This window comes from Lepidochelys olivacea (assembly GCF_965140295.1).
Source record: "Lepidochelys olivacea isolate rLepOli2 genome assembly, chromosome: 16".
Lineage (NCBI taxonomy): Eukaryota > Metazoa > Chordata > Testudines > Cheloniidae > Lepidochelys > Lepidochelys olivacea.
Window position 1 is genome coordinate 16,520,916 of NC_140426.1, and position 27,097 is coordinate 16,548,012.

General features: G+C 45.1%; 1 protein-coding gene across 1 annotated transcript in view; it reads left to right on the forward strand.

Moving 5' to 3' along the window:
* The window catches only part of GPR107 (G protein-coupled receptor 107), a gene marked incomplete at its 5' end in the record, with an annotated part of 64,570 nt that overhangs the window by 20,494 nt on the left and 16,979 nt on the right, over nucleotides 1–27,097 (forward strand). The window contains 5 exon segments of the mRNA XM_084650334.1: nucleotides 5,000–5,002; nucleotides 5,004–5,074; nucleotides 5,810–5,819; nucleotides 6,192–6,310; nucleotides 9,379–9,422. Of these exon segments, the coding sequence (XP_084506460.1) occupies nucleotides 5,000–5,002; nucleotides 5,004–5,074; nucleotides 5,810–5,819; nucleotides 6,192–6,310; nucleotides 9,379–9,422 (247 nt within the window).

The following is a 27,097-nucleotide window of genomic DNA, read 5'->3' on the forward strand; positions in this document are numbered from 1 at the left end:
CTTTCCAAATTATCTATATATGGATCATTTCTCCCATTACTGAAATGCAACTTCCTCTGGGGTGGAACATGTCAAGAATTCTGTGTCAACAATTTTGTGCAGTGTTTCTTAAAAGGAGAAGCATGGTATATGTTAATCATTAAAACTACAGGGGATGCTCAGCAGCCACAGAGCATAAACTTTACATTGAAATTTGATTAGGAGAGAGAACTAGCCTTCCTGTTCTTGGAAGCAGTACCATGAGAATGCTAAAGACCACAGTTGGCCAAGATATTAATGTTGTGTGTTGGTGCAGAGGTGGGTGTTCCTTTTCTTATAGGCATCAAGCAAAGATTGCTGCCTAATGACTCAACACCACTGCTGCAGAAGTTTTGGGTTTCCTTCCAGTTCTAAAGTTTGATTGAGCCTAGTAGAGCTGATGAAGTCACTGTCCTAAGTGATGTAGCTGCAGTCAGGTATATCAGGATGGGGTGGTCATGCACATCTTCACTTCGACTCCTTTTCCTGTTTACAAGGGGTCAGAACTGCCCATGATTCTTTGCCTCTCCGTCTGGTCCATAGCATGGGTTCATAGGTCTTGGAGTTCCACTTCTTTTCTCTGCAAACTTCTCGACAGTCTTTCCATCGTGTCCTCTGTCTTCCACATCCTTTCTTGCTGTCCTCTTCCTCCCATGCTTTCTTTGTTGATCATTCTTCTCTGTAACGCATCCCGAAGGTACCTGGAGTTGCAAGGCACCTCGCTACCAGCCTGCCCTCACATGAGGAAGCCTTGTCTGTGCCTGTTGTGGGTCAGCTCCCCAATTCCACTGCCCACAGGCAACACAAGCCCTCCCCTCTAGGCCTTGTAGGCCCCGCTGTCTCTCTACAGGTTAGCGACAGGCACACTCCAACCCTGAGCCCTCTAAACTTCTCCCTGGAGTGTCCAGCTCCTGATCCACTGGACCCTCTCAGAACCTGCAGGTTTACTGCTTCCAAAGAAACAGTACACCCCAGCTTACCAGTTTCACCTCAGTTCACTGCTGTGCCTAACTCACAGCACTTAGATATGTTTATACTGAAATGAAGTGTAAGTTTATATAACAAAGCACAGAGATTCACATAGAAGTATTGGAAGCAAATGGTTACATATGAAATAAAATCATAACATGCATTCTTGAGCCTGGACTTAATTAACCAGATACTCTGTCTAATAAAGTATTGCTCACTCCAAATCCCTGCAGCACTTTACAGTAACAGAGGCGGTGGCCCTTCTTTCATGAGACATGCACACTCCTTGATGGAGGAGTCCGTATGTCTCTTTGCACTCCTACATATACCAGACTAATCCTTTGTCTTTATCCATAAACAGGATGGACACACCCCGGCAATTAGTTGATTCCTGTAGATTTTGTCTCTTGTAGATTTCGCAGTCTCTCAGTTTGCACTTACATGCACAGTATGTCAATAGACATACATTGTCAGGCATACAATATGCAAATGGTCAGACAGGGAGATAGATGTCACGAGCCTCCAGCCTAAAGGGAACAGCTCCGAGGTATGTAACCTCCAGGTGACCTGCCTTAACTCCAAAACCTTCAAAACATAACTTTCAGTATATGTACATAACTCCTTAAATATTATTTCTACATACATTTGAGTGATTTTGATGACCAGGGATCTACTGGCCACCTCAGCTTCCACGGACAATGAATTCCCCAGGTTCATTATGCATTGTGTAAAGAAGTACTTTCTTGTGTGTTTTAAGCCTGCTGCCTATTAATTTAATTGGGTGGTCCCTAGTTCTTGTATTATGTGAAGGGATAAATAACACGTCCCTATGCGTTTTTCCACACTATTCATGATTTTTTAGACCTGTCATGCCCCCCCCTTCCCTTAGCCACCTCTTTTCCAAGCTGAAAAGTCCCAGTCTTTTTAACCTCTCCTTGTATGAAAGGTGTTCCATACCCCTAATCGGGTGGTTTTTGTTGTTGTTTTGTTTTCCCCCTTCTCGGTACTTTTTCTGATTCTAATATTTTTTTGAGTTGGGGCAACCATAACTGGACACAGTAGTCGAGGTGTGGATACCATAGTGGCATTATGATGTTTTCTGTCTTATTATCTAACCCTTTCCTAATGGGGCCTAACATTCTGGCGGCTTTTTTGACTGCTGCTGCACATTGAGCACATGTTTTCAGAGAACAATCCACAGTGACTCTAAGATCTTTGAGTAGTGTGACAGGGTTAGGACTCACCAGCGCTGGCACCTCCCACTGGTTGCTCCGGGAATTAACTCTGTCCAGTCATGGAGCACCTTTTTCGCGTGGTGCCTTGCCCTTTGTCTGCTCTGCTGCTTTGGGGACCCTCGTTGCTTCCCGCTCAGCAGCGTTCTCTTCAGGACACTGCCCTCCAACAGTGCCCACTGCTCCCGTCTCACCCTCTTCCGAGGGTTTGGTGTTATGAGCAGTCCACGATCTGCACCTGTTGTAGTGGCCGGCTGCAGCCTTTAAGTCTCTAGCCCCTTATCGCAGGGACCAGCCATTGCCTGGATCAGGCCACGCTTCTCTTCAGCCAGGTGTAGCACAAGGGGAATGGGGGGGACCTAGGCCCACCCACTACTCTGGGTCCCGACTCAGGGACCCTCTAGCGGCAGCCTCTCTGCCCTCCTTCTCTCCCCTTGCCCTGCTATTGTCCCTGGGCCGCTTCCCCTTTGGCACTGTGCACGTGCCCAGCCCTTGGCAGCTAGGCCAGCAGCCTGGGGTTTTCCTTGGCCGGAGCTCCTCAGCTCCTTCTGCCCTTCTCCAGCACTGCTCTGTCCAAGGTGCTACCTTTCAGCCCAGGAGCCAGTCCTCCTCCTTTGACCACCAAGGAGAGACTACCCGCTCCCTTCCTAGGTAGCCTTTATATATGGCTGAGTCTGGCTCTGATTGGCTGTCTCTAACTCAGCCTCTGATTGGCTCCCTAGCAGGCCTTCTCTGATTGGCTGCCCACCTGCACCACCTCCCTGGCCTGCTGAAGCCCCATCTAGGATAGGAGTGGGGCAGCCACCCCACTACAAGTAGTAACAGCTAATATAGATCCCACTGTTTTGTATGTATAGGTGCTGTCAGCCAAAAGGGCCAAATCTTCAGCACACATTTGTTTTCTGTGTCTCTACAGGTTTGGTTCTCTTACTAATTAACTCTGTAAGTAAGGTGAAGAGTAGTGCCCAAGACATTGCCTTGTCTCAATTCCACCAACACCTCAAAACTCTCCAGACTTCCATGTATTGTTACCCCCACATACATAACTACCAGTGCAATTTCATCTCTTCTGTTTTCTTAGGTTGCAGTTGGATTTTAGCTGTTCACACCATATCGTATTCTGCCACACAGTCACTCGCTATAACCTTTACATCTTTTACCATTTTCATATGTTCTTTTTATCAAACTGTAGACCATCTAGGCTTTACTTTTTCCCACTGTAATATGTCACCCTGTGAAAGTCTTTTTCTAACCCATTGAATACCACTCAACTCACTTCTTTCCCTTCAGCATTTCTTTTACAAAACCCGAATTACACACCACTCCTACTGTGTTCCCTTCACGAACATGGAAATTTAAATCCCCACCAACTACTACAAAGATGTTACACTCGACCATAACCGTCAACTCTGCTAGCTCATTTCTAAAGCTCTCCTTCTCTTCCAAAGGTCTACCTTGTTGCGGAGAATCTCCTTCCTTAGAGGTTTTTAAGGTCAGGCTTGACAAAGCCCTGGCTGGGATTATTTAACTGGGAATTGGTCCTGCTTTGAGCAGGGGGTTGGACTAGATGACCTTCTGGGGTCCCTTCCAACCCTGATATTCTATGATTCTATGATTCTATTCTATGATTCTATGATTCTATGATATGCTGACATCACACATATAACCTTACAGTCTGTCCTCAGTCACACTATCAGTTGGTCTCCTCTTCTTTCTACCCTCATGACACGCTTACCAGTCTCTGGGCTTATGATGACAGCTACCCCATTCATTTTCTTTTTCCTCCAGACCCAAAAATTTAAAATCTGTCAAGATTTTACTCTTTTCTCCACACCACATAGTATACAGATTTTCCTTCTAGCCATTGCCTCAGCTGTCTCTCATGACTTACCTGTAAGTGAACTTACATTCCACGTTGCAGGTGCTTGCCAGTTTGTTACCATTGCCCACAAGATGTTATCCTGAATGCAATAGTGTGTTTTAAAACCACATGCTAGGTAAATCTTAAAAACGTTTAGCCATCTGGATCCTCCTTGGACTCTTAGGTCATAGTTTCTTCAGCTTCATGGGAATGAAATGAATAAATACCCTGAGTGTCCATAAAGCAAGGTAATTTGGGGGCCGCTACACTAGAAATCAGTGTGTATATCTAGCCATGCCATAACTCTTCTAACATTAGAAGCATTAACACAAAGACTATCTAGCGTCACCTGGTAATAAACTATATTTAGACTTTGCCTTCCCATTGGAAGGGTCTCTTCAGTGAGGGTAGTGGTGGGGATTTAATCCTCCTATGCTGATGCCTACCGCAATGTCCACTTTCAATTGCATGCTGGGGTAATTACTATCTTTGGAGTCTAACAACTTTGAACCTGGCTGCTGGTGAAGGTAAAAATAGAAAAGGCTAGTCGTTTAATACAGCCTAACTGGAACAATAGAAAAACTGATATTTAATCCTGAATATAAGTGATAATCTTTAAATATAAGCGAAGTTGGGGGGATGAAAAGGGGTACTCTCGTAAGAGTAATTGTTAATGCTTGTATACTTCTGTACATTCTGGTAACACTTAGGTGGAGATCTGCTAAGACATCATTATAAATGGAAAATGGCAAGTTTGTTCTAGCCTAGTAAAAATTAATCTAAAACTACTGAGAGTTGATGGTAGGTGCTCTCTGGGATACAGAAGAGTTGAAAAGGCCATCACAGGGTGGATCTAACAGGGTTTGCAGTGTTGGTGAAGGAGTTTTATGACATGACTTCTTGTATTCTCTGCTTCCAGATTTGACTACCACTACATTTCCTGTCAAGGATTTTCCATTGAAGGCTGGGCTGTTGTCTATTACATCACTTACCTGTAAGTATACTAGAGAGTGCCTGCATACTCCTGTTCTGAGATTGTTCATTGAGTCAGAATTCTCTTGAACAGTCAATGTAACACCTCCAATAAAGCCTTGCTTGAATTTGTATTCTAGGTATATTCCATGTGTGTTGCTACTGCCTTTAACCACACCAGAGATATTGCTGATTTTTCCCAGTCCTCCTGGAGGACACTTAAGCCACTTAAATCTAAAATGGCTTAGCTTCTTAGCTTCAGCCACCATACTTGCCAATGGCGATCAGTTTCTACAGAAGTTATACTCAAAAAAGAGTATCAGAGGGGAAGCCGTGTTAGTCTGTATTCTTAGTTGAAGTGGGTTATTTAACCATGAAAGCTTATGCCCAAATAAATTTGTTAGTCTTTAAGGTGCCACCGGACTCCTCATTGTTTTTCTCAAAAGAGAGACCCTGTAAGGGCTAAAAATCTAAGCTAAGACAACACTGCACATGTAAACTGATGGTGTATGGTCTGCCTGTGTCTTCAGATAAATGGCTCCAATTTCTGCTCCTGCTATAGCTTTTTCCAAGCAGCAGCGACAGAGTGAAACTAACAAGATGCTGGTTGGTTTCACTGCAGCTGTATAGAACTCTGTGGGGAGCAGTAAAACTGATACATGCTATGTGTTTTTTATTCTGTTCCTTTGGAAAAGTGAGGAGCAATAACAGAGGCCTAGGAGCTGTTTGCTATTTCTTATTCCTATTGGCCCTATAGATCAGCACAAGTAAAGAGTAACAAGGATTCTATTTATTCTTATATATCAGCAGAAATTATGTTCAATCAGTTACACCTGTGAAAATCTTTAGAAGGTGTCACTGAGCATATGACTTTTAGACAAAAGGGTGCAGTGGAGTTGCTGAGTGTAATTACAGGTGTTGATTCATGAGTGTCCGTGTCGGCTCTTTCTGTGAGGACAGGCTGAGTTTGCAGAGCTGGCAGCCAAAAAAACCCAACCAACCACAACTTTTCCCATGTAAAATGGGTGCACTTGATCTGGAGTCGCTGAGAGACGAAAGCAGAGCCCCATGATGCCGCTTCTAGTCTTTTTGTAGAGTGGTCCTGTGAAGCAGTGTTAATATCTTGTTGTGTCCTGTAGGTCCTGGCAAATGTGGCATACATCATCGAAGAGGCAACAACTGACCATGGGCTGTGGAAACAAATTCTATTCCTGGTAGACCTACTGTGTTGTGGAGTGCTCCTATTTCCAGTAGTATGGTGAGTCGTGGTATACAATATGTGGCTTCTGGGGTCCTGATGGTTTAGGGCAGTGATTTTTTTTCCACCGATGGGTTTCAACCTACAGGGGGTCACACAAGGTAATTGGGGGGGGGGTAGAGGTGACGAGGTGTTGCTTTTATTATAAATTAAAGCCAAGAAAATCACTCTGAGGCCTTTCAGAAGTGCTGAAGTCATTAGATACAGAAGCAGTTTTTTGTTTTAGCGATCTAGGTTTGAAAGTCAGGCAACCAGAGGTTAAATCAGTGGTGCTGGCTATGTCCAGTGGAAGAGGCTATTTTCAGCCAGTCTCTGTGTATTTATTTACCTCACTTTACAAGGAATGATCCTATAAGGAACACTTCCCTGCCCTTCCTTCTACTCTACTTGGCAAGGAAATGTTGTTGGCTAAACAAAAGCATTTAGCTTAATTATTTCTATCTTTGGTTCTTAAAAGAGGCATTTAGCCAGAATATTTGTCTGCTGAAGTCCATTTTAGTCTTAATCAGACAAGCTGCTGGGATTAAATGAGGAGACAAAGGAGCTTCTGGCTCCTTTGATTAGTAAAAGAAGAATGGCTCCCATATTTTGATCCTTAGTCCTCTTGATGTTTTTTCTGTAACAGAGAAAGGAACATAAACCTCTTGTATAATGAACTTCACAAGCCCATCATTTTAAAAATGCACACCTCTTGTGCAGATATTCCATGCCATACTCTAAAAAACTGCTGGCTGCTCAGCTATGGAATTAAGCTTCATCTTCAGCTTGGCTAGTTGTGTGGTTAAATTGGGTTGTCTTTGTGCAGTTCTAGTCCTTTCACAGAAGGCTATTTAAATTCTCAGTGACATTTCCCCTGACACTGTAGAATGTCCTCCAGGAACTCCTAAATTCCTATTTTCCCCATACCTTACCTCCCTCCAACCCCCCCCCCCCCCCCAAAATTAAACCAAACCAAACTTCAGGGTTTACGCTAACAATGTTGTAAATAAAATAATGTAAATAATATGGGAGTGTTAACTTGCATGATAAAGCTATTCTTGTTTTTCTATAGCAAACATGTATAAATACTTACTGTGACAATTCTTTCCAAGTCCCTAACATCAGAAACTGTTCTCATGGCTGCTCTCCTTTCACCAACTTCATTTGGTGAAAGAGACAGAAATGTACTCCAGTGACTAACCTTGTGCCCGCAACTTCTTGGAAGCGAAATCTTAGGGCAAGTTTCCACTACAAAATTAAGTCTACCTCAGTTACCTCGACTAACAGCTGCCACTGTAATTAACTACTCTTTGCGCTGGCAGTGAGTGTCCTTTCCAGGAGTGCGTGCACCTAGTTAACTGTCAGGGCGGAGCACTGTGGGACGGCTTCTGAAAGGCAACCGCAGTCGATGGAAGCAATGCTGTGTCTGCACTGAGACCACGTTGACCTAACTACATGGACTTAAGCACTACGCCTCTCACAGAGTTGGAGTGAGGCTATGTCTACACTAGCAGTTTTGTCAGTATAACTTATGTCGCTCAGGGATGTGAAAAAAACACCCCTCTGAGCAACATAGGTTACACCGGCAGACACACCAGTGCGGACAGCGCTATATCCGCAGGAGATGCTCTCCTGCTGACATAGCTACTGCCGCTCACTGGAGATGGTTTAATTATGTCGATGGGAAAGCTCTCTCCCATCGGCGTAGAGCAGCTACTCGAGCGCTCTTATAGCGGTACAGCTGCATCAGTACAGCTGTGCTGCTGTAAGCTTGCTAGTGTAGACGTGGCCTTATTAATTTGGTGCAGTGGGCAAGTTACATTGGTGGGAGCTGCATTTTAGTGTAGACGCTTACTGAGTTAGATCCACATAAGCTACCTTACGTCGACCTATCTCTGTAGTGTAGACCAGGGCTTACTTCCAGAAAGTTGTTGTTTCTAATGAGTTAACCCATTTTAATGAAATATTCTGTGGTGTTTTATCACAAATGCGGTGTCCCTCTGTTGCCAAGATGTTGACATAAATTGGCATTGAAATCTTGGTTTGAAATCCAGATCCACCTCTATGTGGATAGTTTCATTTAAACCAATAGGATGACTCATGTAAGCAAGAGACAAGTTGGGTGAGGTGGTATCTTTTATTGACCAACTTCTTTTGGTGAAAGAGATGAACTTTTGAGCTACACAGAGCTCTTCTTCAGGTCTGGGAAAAATACTCCAGTCACAGCAAAATGCAAGGTGGGACAGATTGCTGATGGGGGAAGTATTGTTTAGCATAAGTAGTTAGCACATATTGTCAGGGACCATACAAGGTAGAGTAGCTCATTAGCACCTCCTCAGTCATACGACAAAAAGAGGGGGTTAGTGGGTTACAGATTATTGTAATAGGCCATAAATCCAGTGTCTCTGTTCAATTCATGATTTTTTTTAGTGTCTGCAGACTAATGAATTTAAGCTCCCAGGCTCACCTTTTGAAAATGTTTGTGCTGGTTTCCTTTGAGGATGAGGATTGATAAATCAGATAAAGAGTGATCACTTGTTCACCCACAGGTGATAGGGTGTTTTTATCTTTTATCGTGTGAGCAGGTGAATAGGACTGGGTCCTTGAGATGCCATTCCTGCAGAGTGGCTTCCGTTGCTGCATCATAACGCCTGCTTGGAGCCATAAGCAGAGATCACCCTCTTCAGTGAGAGGGGTTTAAAAGAGCAATAATATGCCAACCTCTTGACATTACTTTGAGTAGTAGCAAAAGAGCTTTCTCCTACCAGTGGAGAATTATATTAAATGGACAATATCCCAGTGTCTGTCTCATCCCTGCCCCTTCCATGTAGCTTTCATGGGGTAATGCAGAACTTAGATGTCACTTTTCCAATTCAGCAGAGGGCACTCTGGTACAGGAAACCCTAAAATATCTGTCTTGAGGAGGTGGTGGTGAAGTGCATGCTGTGTAAAACCTGCTGTAGACACTTAACCAAGAAGATACTGTCCATACTACAAGGCTCGCTGGACTCTGACAGTGTTTATTTGTAGGGTTATAAGTCAAAGTAATGAAGTGCTAACTTTATAACTAAACCTACACCTTTTTTTAGGCCAATAAGACACTTCAGCGAGATCTCAGCCACAGGTGGGAAAAGCAAGTAATCACATTCATATTTTTATTTTATTTTATTTTTTCCTGCCTCATGCTAAATGTTCTAAATTGCTCCTGCCTGGGTTTCCAAAGGCTTGAGGTTTTAAAGATCTTAAACTGAGAAATGTCTGTCCTTGAATAAGGATTGAGAGAAACTACTAATCTTAAAAATAATAAAAGAAGACACATCTCTTTAGACGATAGTGGGTGCCTGTTCACGCAGTAAAGGGGTGAACACCCTTCCCTGATGCAGCGTCTGGCTTTCCTGAGCTGTTCTGGTGTTCCTTCTCAATCAGTCCATCCCTAGCTAACATGCCTGCTGATCTGTCCCATTTAAGCTTAACACTGAATTCCTTTGGAACAGTGAATACTTTCAGATGTTCCTGTCACTTCTTCTCAATTCTTGAATCTGCTTTGCTAGAGGCAGTACTTTTGGTAGGATGAGTAGACAGCACAACTTCACTATTCTAACTCATTCACCTTCTTGTAATTTTTCCTTTCATCTCTTAATCCTTGAACTTTATCCTTCTCACCATCTTGTGGCTTCCGGCATGGGATACTGGAATTACCTTTAATCTTGAATGCCAGGGACATCTGTGATCTAGTGGACCAAGCATAGGGCTATTCATCCCAGCTCTGCAACTGTGTGATCTTCAGCAAGTGAATTAATCTGTCTGTTTCCTCATCTGTAAAATAGGGATAATATTACAAACATGGGTGCCGACTCCAAGGGTGCTCCAGGGCTGATGCTTAGCACCCACTGGCAGCCGAGGTCCCCCCGTCCCCTCCCCCCCGCGCCTCCTGTCTGCTGGCAGCCCCGCCAGTCAGCTCCTCCCCCTCCCTCCCAGTGCCTCCCGCCCACTGCAATCCGGTGTTTTGCGGAGAGCAGGAGGCTCTGGGAGGAAGGGGGAGGAGCAGGGATGGGGCACGCTATGGGGAAGAGGCGGGGTGAGGGCAGGCCTGGGGGTAGAGGCAGGGTGAGCCAGGGGTTGGGCAGGCCCAGAGGAAGTCGGTGCCTATGATTGCAAAGATGGGGTACAGTGCTTTGAGATTTAAGGATAAAAAGCACCACAGAAGTGTTAAAATTACTACTAGAAATGGATCTAAGAGCTGCTACCGTAAATTATCTAACACAAGTATCGCTATTAACGATTTATAATGGGACAACCTACCATGCTGCCCCAGAGGATAAGACATACTTAAAAATGAATTCAGTGTACTTTTCCCCCTTCTCTCTGAATCTGGTTTGGTTTGCGTCCACCTTTTGTCTCAACGTATGCTTAGATTGTAAGATCCTTGGGTCGGGGTCACTTTGTGCATTTGAATGCACACAGTGCTTATTCTTAGTTGTGGCCTCTAGGTGCTACTGCAATACAAATAACTGGGGGGCGGGGTGGGGTGTGTGTGCATGAGTGTGCCCAAGGTAGAATCACTGTTTGCTTTTAATGAGCTATGTGAATACATAGATGCTGACAATTCAGTAACTGGGGCCTGGCTGCAAGCAGTTGATGGGATGATCAAAGCCCTGGATTTGTGTGGCCTGAGATAATGCTGGTGGACCCCGCCACAGCTTGCAGTTGAGTATTTTTCACAAGATGGTGCTATGGAGTTTGCTCAGTGTCCATATGCACTGACTAAAACGGAAAGGTGAAACAGCTGACATCACGGGTGCTCAACGTGAGGAGCTTAAGAGTTGCCAACAGTAAAATGTGGGGCACAGAATCAAGATTCAAATAAAATCTGAATGCTGCTACCCATCTTTTTTCCAAGTACTTATTTGTATGACTCCAACCACTGTGTCACAGTGAGCAAAAGAATCCTGCAAACACAGGGATTCCTGTCATTGCAAAATCTCTAGGTAATATTAGGAACTACTAAGGAAATGTTTTGCTTTTTGTTCTTTCTCTGCCACCCCTTTGTCTCCCCTGCTATAGTGTATCTCTCCCTCGATAGCCAAATGGCCAACCAGCTGCTGCTAATAAAAAAGAGCAGCTAAAGAAATAGTGTGCCAGAAAAAAATGTTGCTTAGTCTTAGTTTGTGGAAGGAGCAGCTGCCACTGATGGGATGATGTGGCCTCACTTGCCAGATCCAAATGTTTTTAATTAAAGACAGAGTAATTATACTGCTGTTGATAGGATTCTTGGGCTCCAAATTAGAATCTCCAGTTAAGTAATTAACAGGAAAGTGGGGCCAGAGGCAGAATTTTGCTGATAGGTCCCACCCTGGTTAACTCTTTCAGAAGATGAAGGATAATTTGGTCTGCCTTATAATCAAAGTGAAATGAGTTTGTGCTTGTTTTGTACAGGTATATAGTTGGCTGAGATAATCATGTGCCTTTTCATTTGTGATCACCATGTAGATGCTGTCCTGTGGAGGATGCTTATCTGTCATGGTTCAGGAAAAATGTGACTGGCTTTTAAATGGCAAACGTTGACTGTAAATTCATTAGCATTTCTTTCATGAATTAAAAGTAGTGAAAGCTTCTAGATCCTTCCATCACGCAGCCTAGCTGCTGTGCTGCATACTCAGTGATTAGAATTGATTGAATCTTGCACAGGCAGACACAGTCCTGGTTGGAGTGCCTATTGCCTGCCAGGATTTAATGTCTGTTATTACCTCTGAAGCTGCTTCCCCTATTTCTCTCTCCACTACTTTGTAGGGCATTTGGGAATTCACACCATAAATTCAATAGCCATTTCCCCTGGCATTTGGTCCTTTTGGCAACCTTCCCACTGATGAAGAAAACTTAGCTTCTTTAAGGAAATATTTTAAAAATCTTGGTCACAGAGAAGCCTTCAGAACCTGGTAGCCCAGGCACTCTGACTTAGTATCCTGGAAATTTTGCCAGCCCACATAACTACTAAGCTGTAAGTCTGACCCTTTTCCAGCCACAGTTCAATATATTGATTAGGTAGTAACCCCAGGAGCCTGGAACAGTCATGACTGGAATAGAAAACGATGTAAAAGGCTGTCTGACAAATAATTCTATTTGCCACAGTCACCGCTGTGCTTAGAAGCCCAATGGGTTCACTTGCCCATAACTCTTTAAAAAGCCCACTAAATGCTGAGGTGACTGAGCTAATTAATGAGAATTTATTGCAGCCTGCATGAATCTCTGGAAGAAGTAATAACAATGGCCATGTGGCTTTTGTCTTATGCTCATTGTTGTCCCAGGACAATTTAGATGGCTGGGCAGTGAGAACTGTTTGCTGGGGGTGGTTCAGATATAAAGTGTCTCCCATTGGGTGCATTATTCTGCCTTGTCTGATGTGCTCCTTCCACGCTCTTAAAGCAAAATGGCTTGCTTCTGCCCAGGTTACTAGTTGGCCTGCAGAGCAGTGGGATACAAACATCCATCTGGGCTAGGGTTGGTTTCTCTCTTCCTATCATTTGACAAATAACTCTAGTGCATTTTAGAGCTTTCTTGCCTCCGCTTCTTTCAGTAAAAGCATCACTGCATCTCCTCTAGTCCGTTTCCCCCACCTGCACGACCTCCTCCAAACCCTTGCTTTCCAGATAGGAACTACTGGGCTGTCTTTTATTCTGCAGCTATTGAAGATTGCAAATGTCTCGTTTACAAATCTGAAGATGCGAGCATAGGAAAATCCCCAAAGGATTAAGGGGAGCGATCCTGACAGGTCTAGTGGAATCATTTATTTGGTTTGTGGATCACTTATCTGCAATCTCATTCTAGTCTCCATCCTTCACAACTAGAACTGTGAGGGGAGAGGAAGGAGATAGCAATACAGTTTTGTAGATTACCTACCCTTCCTACATTGCGACTGTCATTTAAATTCTCAATAGCTATACGTGGCCCTCTGTTTATACTGAAGGGTGACTGGGCTTAAAGCCCTCTCTGTCTCTCCAGGAGGAGAAGAAAATACAGCTGCAGTCTTTGTTCTGCCCCTCTCCTGTGTATATGAGGAGGGATCTGGAACTTGGTGCAGTCTGGTCACGAACCGTTAGCAATGTTGCTGAAGCACTGCAGCATGCCATAGTTGGCAGCAGTATTAGAGGAAATATGTTGCAGCTAATAGCTGCCGGGCACTGTTCCTTTTGTGCTGTGCAGTGGGCAATAAGTTCCCGCACACTTGCCCACCCCTGCCCCATGGAAAAAAAACTAGATCACCCTCCACATTCAGACTCTACTCCTGTTGCCACAATACATAGAAACACTGCAAACCGATGGGCCCGATCCTGCAAGCTGCTGAATGCCCTCTACTCCTAACAAATTCAGTGGGTGATGGGAGCTTTGCAAGATCTGACCCTAAGACACCTCTGCAGGTCTTTGTAAAAAACAAACCGCACTCATGGATGTACACGATCATCTAAAATCTTGAGAAGAAACAGCCTGGCGCTAATAAAGCATCTAGACCATAATTGTTATCGGCACTGGAGGATATGAGTTAACATTAATAAGGGTAGTAGGGCTGTATTGATTCACTGTGGTCTCCAATACTGCAAATACAGGTGTCAAATACCAGTCTAGGCTGTAGGTTGTATGACTGCCTTATGTTTGAGATGATAAAATTGTTTATCCTATACTTTGGGCTTGCTTTCTCATGAGTGTGCACCTCTTAGATTAGGTGTTTGGGATAAAAGCTCCTTTTGTTGTTGTTTTCCCTTAGCAGAGGTTAAGGGGATTAATCTATGATCTGTCTGTTGCTTTTGCTTGGTGCCAGAGACAATTGTAATACTCATTTCCAATCCACTTGTTGAATAGATTTCCTTTCTGGCATAGGAATGTACTGTATCTGCAGTGACTATTGGCTCCTGCTTTCCTGAGTTATTCTTTGATTAGACCAGGGGTGGCCAGCCTGAACCCAAGAAGGAGCCAGAATTTACCAGAGTGCGTTGCCAAAGAATCACAGTAGTACTGTCAAAGTTTGACTCAGACTCACAATTTATCAGACCACTCTGTTTTATTAGCAAAGCTGCTCTGCTAATACATTTAGAAGTGAGCCCCCCGAGTGGGGCTTGTCTCTTAATTTATACAGTTTTTTGGAGAACAAGTTACAGAGAAGTTACAGACAAAAAAAGAAAAAGATTTTAGTCACCACCCTTCGCGATCCCTGAGACCAGTCACGTATCTTCAATTACCTGCCACCCTTAACAATCTCCTTTAACAGCTTCCAGTTAACTTAATTAATTGCCCTTCACACCTTCCATTCTGATGCCTGCTTCTTAGACGTGCTGGCTCTATCTTAATTGCTTCTCCATTCAAAAGCTAACTGTCCCTACGTGTGCTCCGCAGATACTTTGTAACATGTTTTGGCATGCCCTCTCATATACAATGTATCCAGCATGTCCCCTTATACAACGTTATACTAATACAATGTTATACTTCCACAATCCCCCCTTTTGGTCAAGGCTACGCCCATGACCAATGACTTACTGGATTCCATACATCAATCATTCTTTTTCATTACTTTCACTGGTGACATTTAACAACATTAGATTAGCACTCTGGTTAGGGGTAACCTGATGGATGGCGTGTCTTGTGCAGTTTTGGATACAACAAGAAATCAATTGAAAACACACAAAGATTATTAGAATTCCAAATAGGATAGTCAGGATTCCTTGAAACAACCAGTTTCCCAGACTAGAGAAATTGAATAAGTTACTTATCCATTTCCACAAGGAACTTGGTTCTTCGTGGGGAAGGTATGCAATTTGCTCCAGATGGCTAGCAAGATTTATTACCTCATTAGTATTATCAGGTATGTATACACAGCATTCTGTTCCAATTAGAGCACAGGTCCCTCCTTTGGCTGCCAGTATTATATCTAATGTCCGACGGTTTTGGAGGGCCACTTATCGGACCGCTCCTGCTTCTTTGGCTAGAGCTTTTAAGCTCTCTTCTGTTTCATTGGCCATGATCTCAACCACTGCTTGTAACCTTAAAAGCCTCTTTGCATGGTGGATTACGCCCCCTACTGGGACTAAAGAAATGCCAACAGCTTCTTCCCAAGTTAGGGGGCTTATGTTATCCACATAACATTTAGCATCTGGCAAGTCCCTCCTTTTTCGCCTGAAATTACGGAGGCAATTTCGTGGGAGGGATTGAAGCACCCGGAATTGTGGGAAAAGCTGAGCAGGATAACAGATACCTGACCAATTTGCTGGTAACACAGTGTAAGCATTTTCCCCACAAACCCAATGATGTCCCATTAAAGCTGGGAAGGGTTGACTGCAACCCTTTGACATGTAAGAATTTACGAAGGAGGAACAGTATCCCCCAAAGGGCACAGGATGGTTTTCACTGGGAGAAGAGGTAGCATTCACATGACATTTGTAGATGGTGCTGTTTTTCCCAGGGAGGCTGTAGGGGGAGCAAGACATTGAATCTTTGGTTTGGTCCCAGGTTGAGAGGAAGTTTTATCTTTCCATACCCGGTTCGCCATTCTCCAACCTTGTTTGAATAGTCCCATACACCATGGGACACGATGTATTGGAGACAGCTGCTCCTCCCTAGATTCAGCCCTGTCCCATTACACACCCAGCACCAGTGGCCCTTTCCTTTCACCACACTTACAAGTTTAGGAACATATGTTTTTCCCAGCCCCCAAGTGTCATTTTCCTTCCATGTCCTTTTAAGTAGATAGGGTTCTCCAGCAAGCTCTGAGGAATTCAAAGGGATTGCCATGGTGGGGATACTAGCTTGTGAGTGAGCTGGGATGTGGCTGCAGACCCAGCAATTAAAATATTCAGGATCTGGGCTATCTGCACCTGTTGTTGGATGAAAGAATTGTCACTGTCACTCTGGATTCCCCAGACCCTCAGGACACAGTAGCTGAGGATTAAGCTTCTCAAAGGGCACATGTTGGAAGCAGGACCCTTTCTGGTTCCGACAACCCCTTTCGAGGGAACCGCAGTCACGGTTTTACGTCCACCAGGCAGCAGGCGCTAGGCTCACTACTGCTGCTTGTTTGTTGGGTCCTGCTGTCTGCTTACCCTCTGCTTCTGGCAACCCTTACGAGAGCGCAGATTGTAAGGTATTGCAGGCTGTTCCTCTTTGTCTTCTGGGGTTGAAGCTGGTTCTGCGTGGTCTTGCAGAGGTGCTTGGTCCCCTTGAGGTGGCACTAGCTTACACTGTGAGGCGTGGATCCATGCAGCGATGCCGGATAATTTCACTGTTGTCTGGGTGGTGAGCAGTACCTGGTATGCACCCTTCCACCGGGGTTCCAAGGCGTGCTTCCGAAGGTGGTGCCGCAGGTAGATCCAAACACCAGGCTCAAGAGTGTGACAGGCAGCAGAGGTGGGTTCCGTCGGCCAAGCTGCTCGCACCAGCGAATGGAAGGAGCTCTCCGCTTGCATTAACCCTTTGCAGTACTGGAGGAGCGTGCTGTGAGTTAGGTTTAGGTCTGGGGCTGGGGTAATAGTGGCCATTGTTCGCATAGGGCGTCCCATGATGATTTCAAATGGACTCAATTTGTGTCTCTGGGATGGGGATGACTGAATTTCCGTAAGGGCCAGTGGTAAAGCAGCTGGCCAGTTTAACCCTGTGGAACTACAGATTTTTGCCAGCTTATTTTTAAGCACACCATTTCGCCTTTCAACTGCCCCTGCACTCTGTGGATGGTAAGGGCAGTGCAACAGGTGGGTGACATGTAATACCTGGTTTAGATGTTGAACAATTTTTCCAGTAAAATGTGTTCCCCAGTCACTAGACAAAGTGGCAGGAATTCCCTTGGTAGGGATAATGTGGTTTAACAGACATTTTGCAACGGACAATGAATCAGCTTTGCTACAGGGAAAGGCTTCAATCCAACCCGAAAACAGACATATTATAACTAAAATGAATTCATATTTCTGACACTTTGGCATTTGTACAAAATCAAGTTGCCAGTGTAGGAAAGGTGCTTGAGGCAAACCCCGGAATCCTTGTGTTACTTTTACAGATTTGCCTACATTGTGGCTTTGACAAGTACACAAGCGGCACAGTGGCGGGTTGCAAAGGAGCTGAAATGGGGAGCCCACCACCCCCCTTACTCATAGCAGAGACCATCCCCTCCTTGCCGACATGTGAAACACCATGTAGCAGGGCGGCTAGAGATGGGTAGAGTGAGAGGGGGGCTACAAAGGTACCGGTGGGCGATCGCCAAAGGGAATCAGAATGCAAAGAGCAACCCAAAGCACTCCAGGAGTCTTTCTCTGTTTCTGGGGCAGAATCCTGGAGCTGAGCGAGATGAGACAGGGATGGTGGCGTTACAGAGACAGAGAGGGGACCAAGAAACGCTTCTGGTGAAGGTTTTATAGTGGCGGCATGTTTTGCAGCAGCATCAGCAAGTGCATTACCTTTTGCCAACTCGGTGTCTGCTGCTGAGTGGCCAGTACACTTAACAATTGCCAAGGCAGACGGTAGTAAAACTGCATACAGGAGGGCGGCAATGTAGGGGCCATTCTTGATAGGGGTACCAGTAGAGGTAAGAAAACCTCGAGCCTGCCAGAGGGTGCCAAAGTCATGCACAACCCCAAAGGCATACCAAGAATCAGTAAAAATAGTGGCAGAGAGCCCCTCGGCTAGAAAGCAGGCACGGGTTAGAGCAATCAGTTCAGCCACCTGGGCAGAGGTCACAGAGAGTAAGGGCGCAGCTTCTGTGGTCTCAGAGAGAGAGACCACAGCGTACCCTGCAAGAAGGTGGCCTTGGTCATTTCTATAACAGGACCCATCAGTGAATAATACCAGGTCAGAGTTAGGGAGAGGTACATCTGAAAGGTCGGGGCGCGGGACAGTGATAGTGGAGACAGTTGCAAGGCAGTCATGGGGTTCACCATCACTAGGTAAAGGAAGGAGGGTAGCAGGGTTTAACTGGGAGCAGCGCTTAATAGTGATATGTGAGGCTGAAAGCAGCAAAAGTTCATACCTAGTGAGGCGAGCAGAGGAGAGGTGAGCAGTGTTGCGTTGCAGAAGGAGAGTTCCCACAGAATGGGGAACCATGAGAGTGAGAGGAGAGCGGAGGACAAGGGACTCAGACATCTCGACCAGGCGCGCTGCAGCAGCTACAGCGCGTAGGCAAGGGGGTAAACCCTGGGCTACAGGGTCCAGGTCGCAGAAAAATAAGCCACCGGGCGATTTCTGTCACTGTGTTCCTGAGTAAGAACCCCGAGGGCACAAGCAGATTGTTCGTGACAGAAAAGGGTAAAAGGCTTGTCATAGTTAGGTAACCCTAAGGCAGGGGCAGAGGCTAAATTCTGCTTAAGGGAGATGAAAGCAGCATTTGCTTCAAGTGGCCATGGCATGGGGTTAGGTACAGAGGATCGAGTGAGTTCTTGGAGTGGTTTAGCCAGAGAAGCATATTGGGGAATCTATTGCCTACAGAACCCTGTCATGCCTAAGAATTTTCTGACCTGGCGTGGAGAGCAAGGCTGGGGAAAGCTAAGGATGGCTTGTACCCTGGCTGGAGAGAGTGTACGGGAGCCCTGGGAGAGAAGGAAGCCTAGGTATGTGACAGAGGTTTGGCAGAGCTGCAATTTTGTGCGAGAAGCCTTATGACCCTTGTTTGCTAAAGCTGTGAGAAGTGTTAGTGAATCAGTTTCTGAGGCAGACAGAGAGGGGGAGCACAGGAGTAAGTCGTCCACATGTTGGATCAGTGTGGATCCTGGTGGGAAAACCAGATCAGCGAGATCCCTGGCTAGGGCTTGAGAAAAATAGGATGGGCTCTCTGTATACCCCTGGGGAAGGGTAGTCCATGTATATTGCTGACCCTTGTAGGAGAAGGCAAAGAGATACTGGGATTCAGAGTGAACTGGGACAGAGAAGAAAGCGGAGCACAAATCTACAACAGTAAAGTGGGTTGCATCTGGAGGAATAGACGCTAGTATTGTAGCAGGGTTATGAACCACTGGAAAAGAAGGTATGACAATACGGTTAATAGCTTGAAGGTCTTGAACAAATCGCCACGATTTGCCATCAGCCTTTTGAACTGGGAGGATAGGGGTGTTACAGGGGCTGGAACAAGGGACAATAATTCCTTGTTCTTTTAATGCAGATATAACTGGAGCAATACCAGCCTCTGCCTCAGGATTCAAAGGATACTGAGACAGGCGAGGCAGAGGTTTGGAATTGTCTACAGTAATCCGAACTGGGTCAGTATTTAATCGGCCCACTTCAGATGGGTGAGATGGCCATAGGGAGGAAGGAACCTGAGAGATTAGGTGCTCTAGGGACGGAGTTAAGGGACAGCAAGGGACAGGAGTGGAGAGGGAAGTTTCAGACAGCAGGGAGGCTACAGAATCACATAAGGAAGACTGAGGGATTTGCAGATAGACACCATCTGGGGAGCAGTAAATAGAACAGCCAAGTTTGCATAGCAAGTCCCGTCCCAGAAGGTTTGCAGGGGTGGAATCAGAGAGGAGGAATGCATGCTCGTCAAAGAGGGGACCAACCTGAACAGACAAAGGTTTTGAGAGGGGAAAAGAGGTAGGGATCTCTGTAATGCCAACAACAGACACAGATTTTCCAGATCGGGGAACCTCAGGCAAGTCAGTGGTGCGGATTGTAGAAAGAGAAGCTCCAGTATCAACAAGGAAAGGGAGAGAGAGATCATTTACAGTCAGGACACATTCTCCAGTGGGGACAGAGGTAATAAGAGAGCTAAAACTTTGTGAGGTTCCCCAGCATCCCGTCATTGTTGGGGTGAAAAATAGGGTTGGGGATCAGCTGGAGGAACCAGCGGGGGGTTCACTTGATTTCCCATACAATTATTAGGTCGTCTTGGACACACTTTTTTCCAGTGTCCAGGCTGTTTACAGTAGTTACAAACCCCAGTTAATCCAGCCCCCCGCCCCCTTCCGCAACCCCGTCCCTGTCCCCGGTGTGGTCTGCTTAGTCCTGAATAATGCTGTATCTGCAGAGCCATTAACTTTTGGGAGGACTGTTCCTCCTTTCCTTTTAAAGTGCGGTGGCAATGCTCTGCTACTGCCAGCAATTTGTCCATGGTTTCAGTCTCCCATCCCACACTTATTCGTTTTAACATGCTGCCTGTAGCAGGGAGAAGACCATCAACAAATGCATGTGCCAAGGCCCCCTGCCCATTTACATCGGGCTCTTGTATTCATGAATGTTGTAGGAAAATATCAGTTAGCCGGGACCTATAGTCGCCTGGGCTTTCTCCTTGCCCTTGCTTACAGCAACGTATTGCTGTCCAGTTTGTTTTAGGAGATCACACTTTGGGAATGGCTTGATGCAGGCGCTTCCAAAGAGCCATACACCAGTCTCTGTATGCCGAATCTGGGCCAGTACTTTTTATGGTTGAGTGGCGTGCCTCAGCTGGCCAGTCTGCGGCAGCCAACCATTTTTCATAATAACAGGCAGGAGCTAACAATTTACACAGTTGGAGGAGATCTGTCTCAGAGGGTTCATAGGTTTCACAGATTAACAGAAACTCCTCAGCAAATTTGACAGAGTTTTCCTGTGGTTTGGGAAAACTTTTAACTATAGATAAAAGTTCCGTACGAGTCCAGGGCTTATAATCCCATATGGACTCACTTTCTCCCATCTTAAGGACTCGTAAGGGTGCCACAACAGTTTGATCAGAGTCTCTCATTAACCTCCCATCAGGTTCTCTTTTCCAAGAAGAGATGTCAAGAGAATCTTTGCAGTCTGCTTTGGATTTCTTCTTCATAATATTTTGCAGAGCTGCGAGGCCAATGAGGGTATCTTCTTCACTTTCATTATCTGTAGTCACTGAAGATTTTTCCTTTTCTGATTTCTTATTTGTGCAGGAGTATGATGGGGGTCGGGTTTGATCCGGATCATTGCACAGGACTTGGCAAAGGGGAGCGCTCGGACTAGTGGTGGGAGAGACTGCATCCAATTGAACTGTTGGTTTTTTGATAGAATTTTTAAGAGAGGTGAGTTTTGACTCAGTCCATCTACGATTTGCCTCTTCCCACCACTGCATGAAGCAGTCTACTTCTCCTCTCTCCAGTTTGGTTTTTGGGAGGACGAGTTTGCTTTTTAAAGCGTCCACTCGATCCTTGTCCCAAGAACCTAACAGTGGCCACTGTAATTTGGGGTTCTCTAGAGCTAATTTGGACTATTTTTCAAGAAACCTACAAGAGTCCGGACCCCTCCTAAAATACATAAAATAAGCTGGAGATCCCTTAGGGAACTGTCCTACCTTAGACTTCTGATTACCCATCCAGGAGGACTTCACACAGCACTCACACAAGAAGGAAATTCGGGCTCAGCAGAGCGGTACCCGGTGCAACACACAGAAAGGAGCCCACAGGCTACTGCCTCAACTGCCCTTGCTTTCACACCAGGGTTTATACCCAAGGCGTGGTGCGGCTGCAGCTGTGCAGATTCCACTTACTCAGACCGTGGGATGGGGACCCCTTGGTCAGCCAGTCTCAGGACAGAGATGGCTCCCAGATTCACACACACACCACGGGGAAGACACAAAGACAAGACAGTCCTCAAACCGGTTAAAGCACAAAAATAATAATTACCTGAGACGTCTGATTCCAGAAGCTGGATCCAAAGACCCCTACCCGAACAGAGTGGGAACCAACAAGTTCAATGGCGTAGACTGCGCTGCTGCTGTGTACCTTTCTGTCTTGTGGAGGATCGCTTGGACTAAGCGTCCAGGCGCCGGCTGCCACGATCGTTCTGCAAGGCAGTCAGAGATCACACAGCCTCAGTGAAGTTGCTTGCCATCTCGGTGGGACCTCCAAATTGTCAAAGTTTGACTCAGACTCTCAATTTATCAGACCACTCTGTTTTATTAGCAAAGTTGCTCTGCTAATACATTTAGAAGTGAGTCCCCCGAGTGGGGCTTGTGTCTCTTAATTTCTACAGTTTTTTGGAGAACAAGTTACAGAGAAGTTACAAACAAAAGAAGAAAAAGATTTTAGTCACCACCTTCGAGATCCCTGAGACCAGTCACGTATCTTCAATTACCTGCCACCCTTAACAATCTCCTTTAACAGCTTCCAGTTAACTTAACTAATTGCCTTTCACACCTTCCATTCTGATGCCTGCTTCTTAGACGTGCTGGCTCTATCTTAATTGCTTCTCCATTCAAAAGCTAACTGTCCCTACGTGTGCTCCCTCAGATACTTTGTAACATGTTTTGGCATGCCCTCTCATATACAATGTGTCCAGCATGTCCCCTTATACAACGTTATACTTATACAATGTTATACTTCCACAGTACACCCCTCTCCCAGCACCTCCCACCTACCATCAGCACCTCCCCCTACCTCCCAATCAGCTGTTTCGTGGTGTGCAGGAAGCTGGGGCGGGGGAGGAGCTTGGGCACGGCAGGCTCAGGGGAGGGGACAGGAAGGGGTGGAGTGGGGGTAGGGCCTGTGGCAGAGCCAGGGGTTGAGCAGTGAGCACCCCCGGCACATTGGAAAGTTGGCGTCTGTAGCTCCAGCCCCAGAGTCGATGCCTGTACAAGGAGCCGCATATTAACTTCTGAAGAGCTGCATGGGGCTCCGGAGCAAATGTGTGTTTATTCTTGAAAATGGAAAATAGTTCAGGAAACTTCCAGTGTATTCTTTGGTATTGGCACGGGGAATTAAATGTCTCTAATGTATCAGGACTGGCACAGCATGCATTGCTTTCTAGTAGTGTTCTTTAGCTGCTTTACTACTGTATGCAGTGTTGTTGTAGCCATGTTGGTCCCAGGATATTAGAGAGGCCAGTGCGTGAAGTAATATCTCTTTATTCCCAGGCCTGAAGAAGAGCTCCGTGTAAGCTCAAAAGCCTCTCTCTCTCTCTCTCTCTCTCTCTCTCTCACCAGCAGAAGTGGTCTAATAAAAGATATTACCTCACCCATGTTGCCTTATACTGTTAATTCTAGGTGCTTTATGGCTTGTCCTTGCCTATTGTATAGTTGTCTGGAGTTGATCTGCTTGTACCCTAAGTTCTTCTATTGCTATTACATAAATATTCTGAAAAGGTCAGACTGATTCAGCAAAAACTATTGTCTACCAACTTGCTTGTCTGTGATGGACAGTCTGACCTTTTTCCGTCTTGTAGCCTGTTACAGCATTTGAAATTAGCATAGCAGGCACTCAGAATGAGACAGAGTTTTGTGTTGTCAGTTTTGATCAATGCAGCTCAGAATATATGTAGCAGGTGCAAGCTGTAAAATGGAAAGGAGATGGAGAGGGAAACTCAGAGGCAAGATGTGCAAGGGGTTTGTACAGAGCCATGAGACACAACTTAGTCAGCATTTGTTGTCTTGCTGTTAAATTTTAGAATCTCTGCTCTTGTTCTCATAGTCACAAGGCTTGCTCAATGGTAGGTTCATTAGAATGCTCTGGGGATCAGAAGTTGAGACCCTAATTGGGGTTTGAAGTGTAGAAGTGTCCTTTACTTAGTGTTCATCCTCCATGGAACTTGAAGCCAGTGCTGCTCTGAGAATCCATACAGATGGCACAAAGAGTGTCCTTGATTAGTCTCTCTACTCCAGAAGCCAAGTGAGTTGTATTTGTGAAACATCCAATCTCAGACCTGCTAACAGGGATTCAAATGTGGATCTTGCCTGCTGACTTCTTGATTGCTGTAGCCATGTGGAGGCAGTCAGTAAACTCAAAGACTAGGACTTAATGGTTTTCCACAAAGGTGGCTTTTTCTTGAGCTCTGTGGCTCTGGTTTTCTATAGCTCAGTTGTTGACAAGTCAGGTACTTTTTTGTTAAAGAAAAAACATGTTGGATGTTTATTAATGGGAAAGATGCAGAAAGCGCTAGCTGTTCCTAAATCAAGGCCACTCATAGCTTGCTTACAATTTTATGAACCATCCATCCATACACCCACATTTGCTCCCTGGAAACTTTCCATTTAACAAGTTAGATGAGTGTTGGTGAATCTTGAGTGTCATGCGGACTAGAAGAGTGCAACTACAATCTGCTTAGGCTGTGGAGTTCTTGGTCACTAGATTTTGATACTAGTCTGTCACTTTAAATCCAATTGGCATGGTCTTAGCTGTGCTCAGTGTAGTGGGAACTTAGAACACAGCTCTGCGTCCAGGGAGATGGCCAAAGGTGACACATTTGACTTGGAGGCCTTTCCCATTAAAAGGTACACTTCTTGTCACAGCTGTGACAACATTGCTGCCCTAATGATTCTGCATTGCTTCCCTGTTAAGACACAGACTTTGTTGGATGCATAATGCTGGACAGTGCACTCTGGAAGATGTTACATAATGTGTGTGTCGGGCTAGTAGATCCCAGTCTCCCTAGATGTGTCTGCCTCTTTTGGTTAATGGTTTGTGGGCAGTCACAGTGTGTGCACAGACTTATATGCACCACGACACACTTTGTACATTTGACAGGGGTAAAAGGAGAGATCATAGGGAGCCACTAGCATTAGTTCTGTGTATTTTTGGTGCAGGGAGAGAACATGGTTTTGAGCATGTATTAGGGAGCTCTCCTTCCTATATATAAAAATCATAAATCCACACCACCTGCAACACAGCACTGGTGTGCCCTGCACATCAGGTCGCTTTATGTCTGTTTCTTGATTCATCTCTCTTGCACTGTAATCTGGAAACTCTTTGCTATTAATAGGGAAGGCCTTAGAAATGTGGGTTTTATAACATTGGATGCTTCAGCTTAGACAACACTCTTACCCAACCCCAGCCACCTTCATGATATTATACATAGACTACAGTAGGTAGGTTGGTTCATCTGAGGAAGTGAATTTGTGTTGTTGTAGGTTGCAATCTCCTTTTTTTAAGAGGAGTTCTTCCTGTATTTTCACTTGATGGTGGCCATCTTGCTGACAATGATAGGTGTCATCATTTATGACCTTATTGGTGAAGGGGAATGAATGCTCATGGAGAGCAGTGTATCAGCAGAACTTACCCGTCAGAAACTTAAAACCACTGAGTTCTAGACTTAGAGCTATGTAAATAACTTGGTTGGAATCTCTGATATTAAAGGTTGCTTACAGGAGATGTCACAAATGTCACTTCAGGTTGATTTAAGGATGCCACGTCTGGTTAAACTTAAAATCCGGTTAAGTTTAGCCATTGCAAAAAGCGTTTCTTGCCATGTAAACCTTTAAGATGCTGCCTGAACTGACCGAGTGTAGCTTTCTTGGTAGACACTAAACACATCTTCTGTAAACTGGACAGATTTGCCCTCTTCTTTGAAGCCTGCATGGAATCCTGACCGGCAACCTACATTATTCATTTGCTTTGAAAGCAAATTATATCTGTGTACACTGCTAATGTATGTTATAGCGCTTGGGACCCTTTGCCATTCTCGAGGTCACTAAAGCACCAGGAGCCCACGTGCATCATTCCTGCACCACCTGTAAGAGCCTGAATCTCAAACCAAGTTTGACAGTTGCTCCATCTGTTGCTGATCTCCATTCCGATTCACATCAGTATGTGCTGCATTCAGTCAGAACCTATATAACTTTTCCAATCAACAAGCCGTTTAGCTCCAGGGCCTTAGCTTATACAGTTTGACTAAAATGCAGAGATCTGTCATGAGTGCTCTGTGGCTGCCTATTGCTACAAATACCACTCTTAAATTATGGCTGGAGCATGACTGATTGGTACAGGAAAAAGCTTCACCACTGTGATTTTTTTACCCCTCTTGCCTGACATAGTGAACCCTGAAGCATTTCTGAGAGAAACCCAGATTAACCATTCTAAGACTTTGCCATTTTACATTCCACGCATCCTGAACTGGCAGAGCTGGGCTCAGTGACTTTAGCTGACACTGTGGATAAAGTGTTCTGATGTGCTTTTGATCCATCTAGCTTCACAGGGTTTGTGGTGTCTTGATATGCAGAGTACCAGCGCATATCCCTAAGTTAGTAAAAATCCTCCTTCGTATACCCCATCTTGTCTGAATGAACCCAGTGGTGATCAGTCACTGGTACATATGACCGCTTTAAGACTAGCAGCTGTGTTAGTCTGTATCCGCAAAAAGAAAAGGAGGACTTGTGGCACCTTAGAGACTAACAAATTTATTTGAGCATAAGCTTTTGTGAGCTACAGCTCACTTTATCGGATGTATGCAGTATTTTCTACTGCATGCATCCGATGAAGTGAGCTGTAGTTCACGAAAGCTTATGCTCAGATAAATTTGTTCATCTCATATGTACCATAGAGACTTTCTTTTGGTGATGCTGGTTGGAGTTGGGGAGAAAAGAGGAGGTGTGAGGGACTAGGTTTGCCATGTGTTCATGGCACATGAGAAATCTTAACATGCGCCAGCATGAGCAGACCATCTTGCCCCTGGGGCTTATAGGAATGCAGTGGAGACAACACAGTCTACCCTTAAGGAGCGGGAAAAGTGCAGCCATAACAGGTGTGGGAGACTGAAACAAAAGTAATCAGGAACTGGTGCAGATGTGCTAGCTGTCTCATGACAGCAGTCTAACAATCGGGTAGACAGGGAATTTGGAGGGGGGGGGAGGAAGGAGGATTTGGGATATCTAACTAAAACGTGTTACATTAAAAGTTTCTGGCTTCTAGATTCATGCTGTTTCTGAGTTCTAATCCTAGCTCTGATCCAGACATTTTTTGTGGCATTGGGCACACCTCTCTGCTTCAATTTTTTGTTCATAAAATGGCAATATTAATTTACTGATCTGCCTGCTGTTGGAAGATTAAAATGTTTGAAATGCTATAAGGTCTAGGTAATGTATAAAGCAACAGCTTTAGAAATGGAGATTTTTTTTTCTAACAACAAAAAATGTGC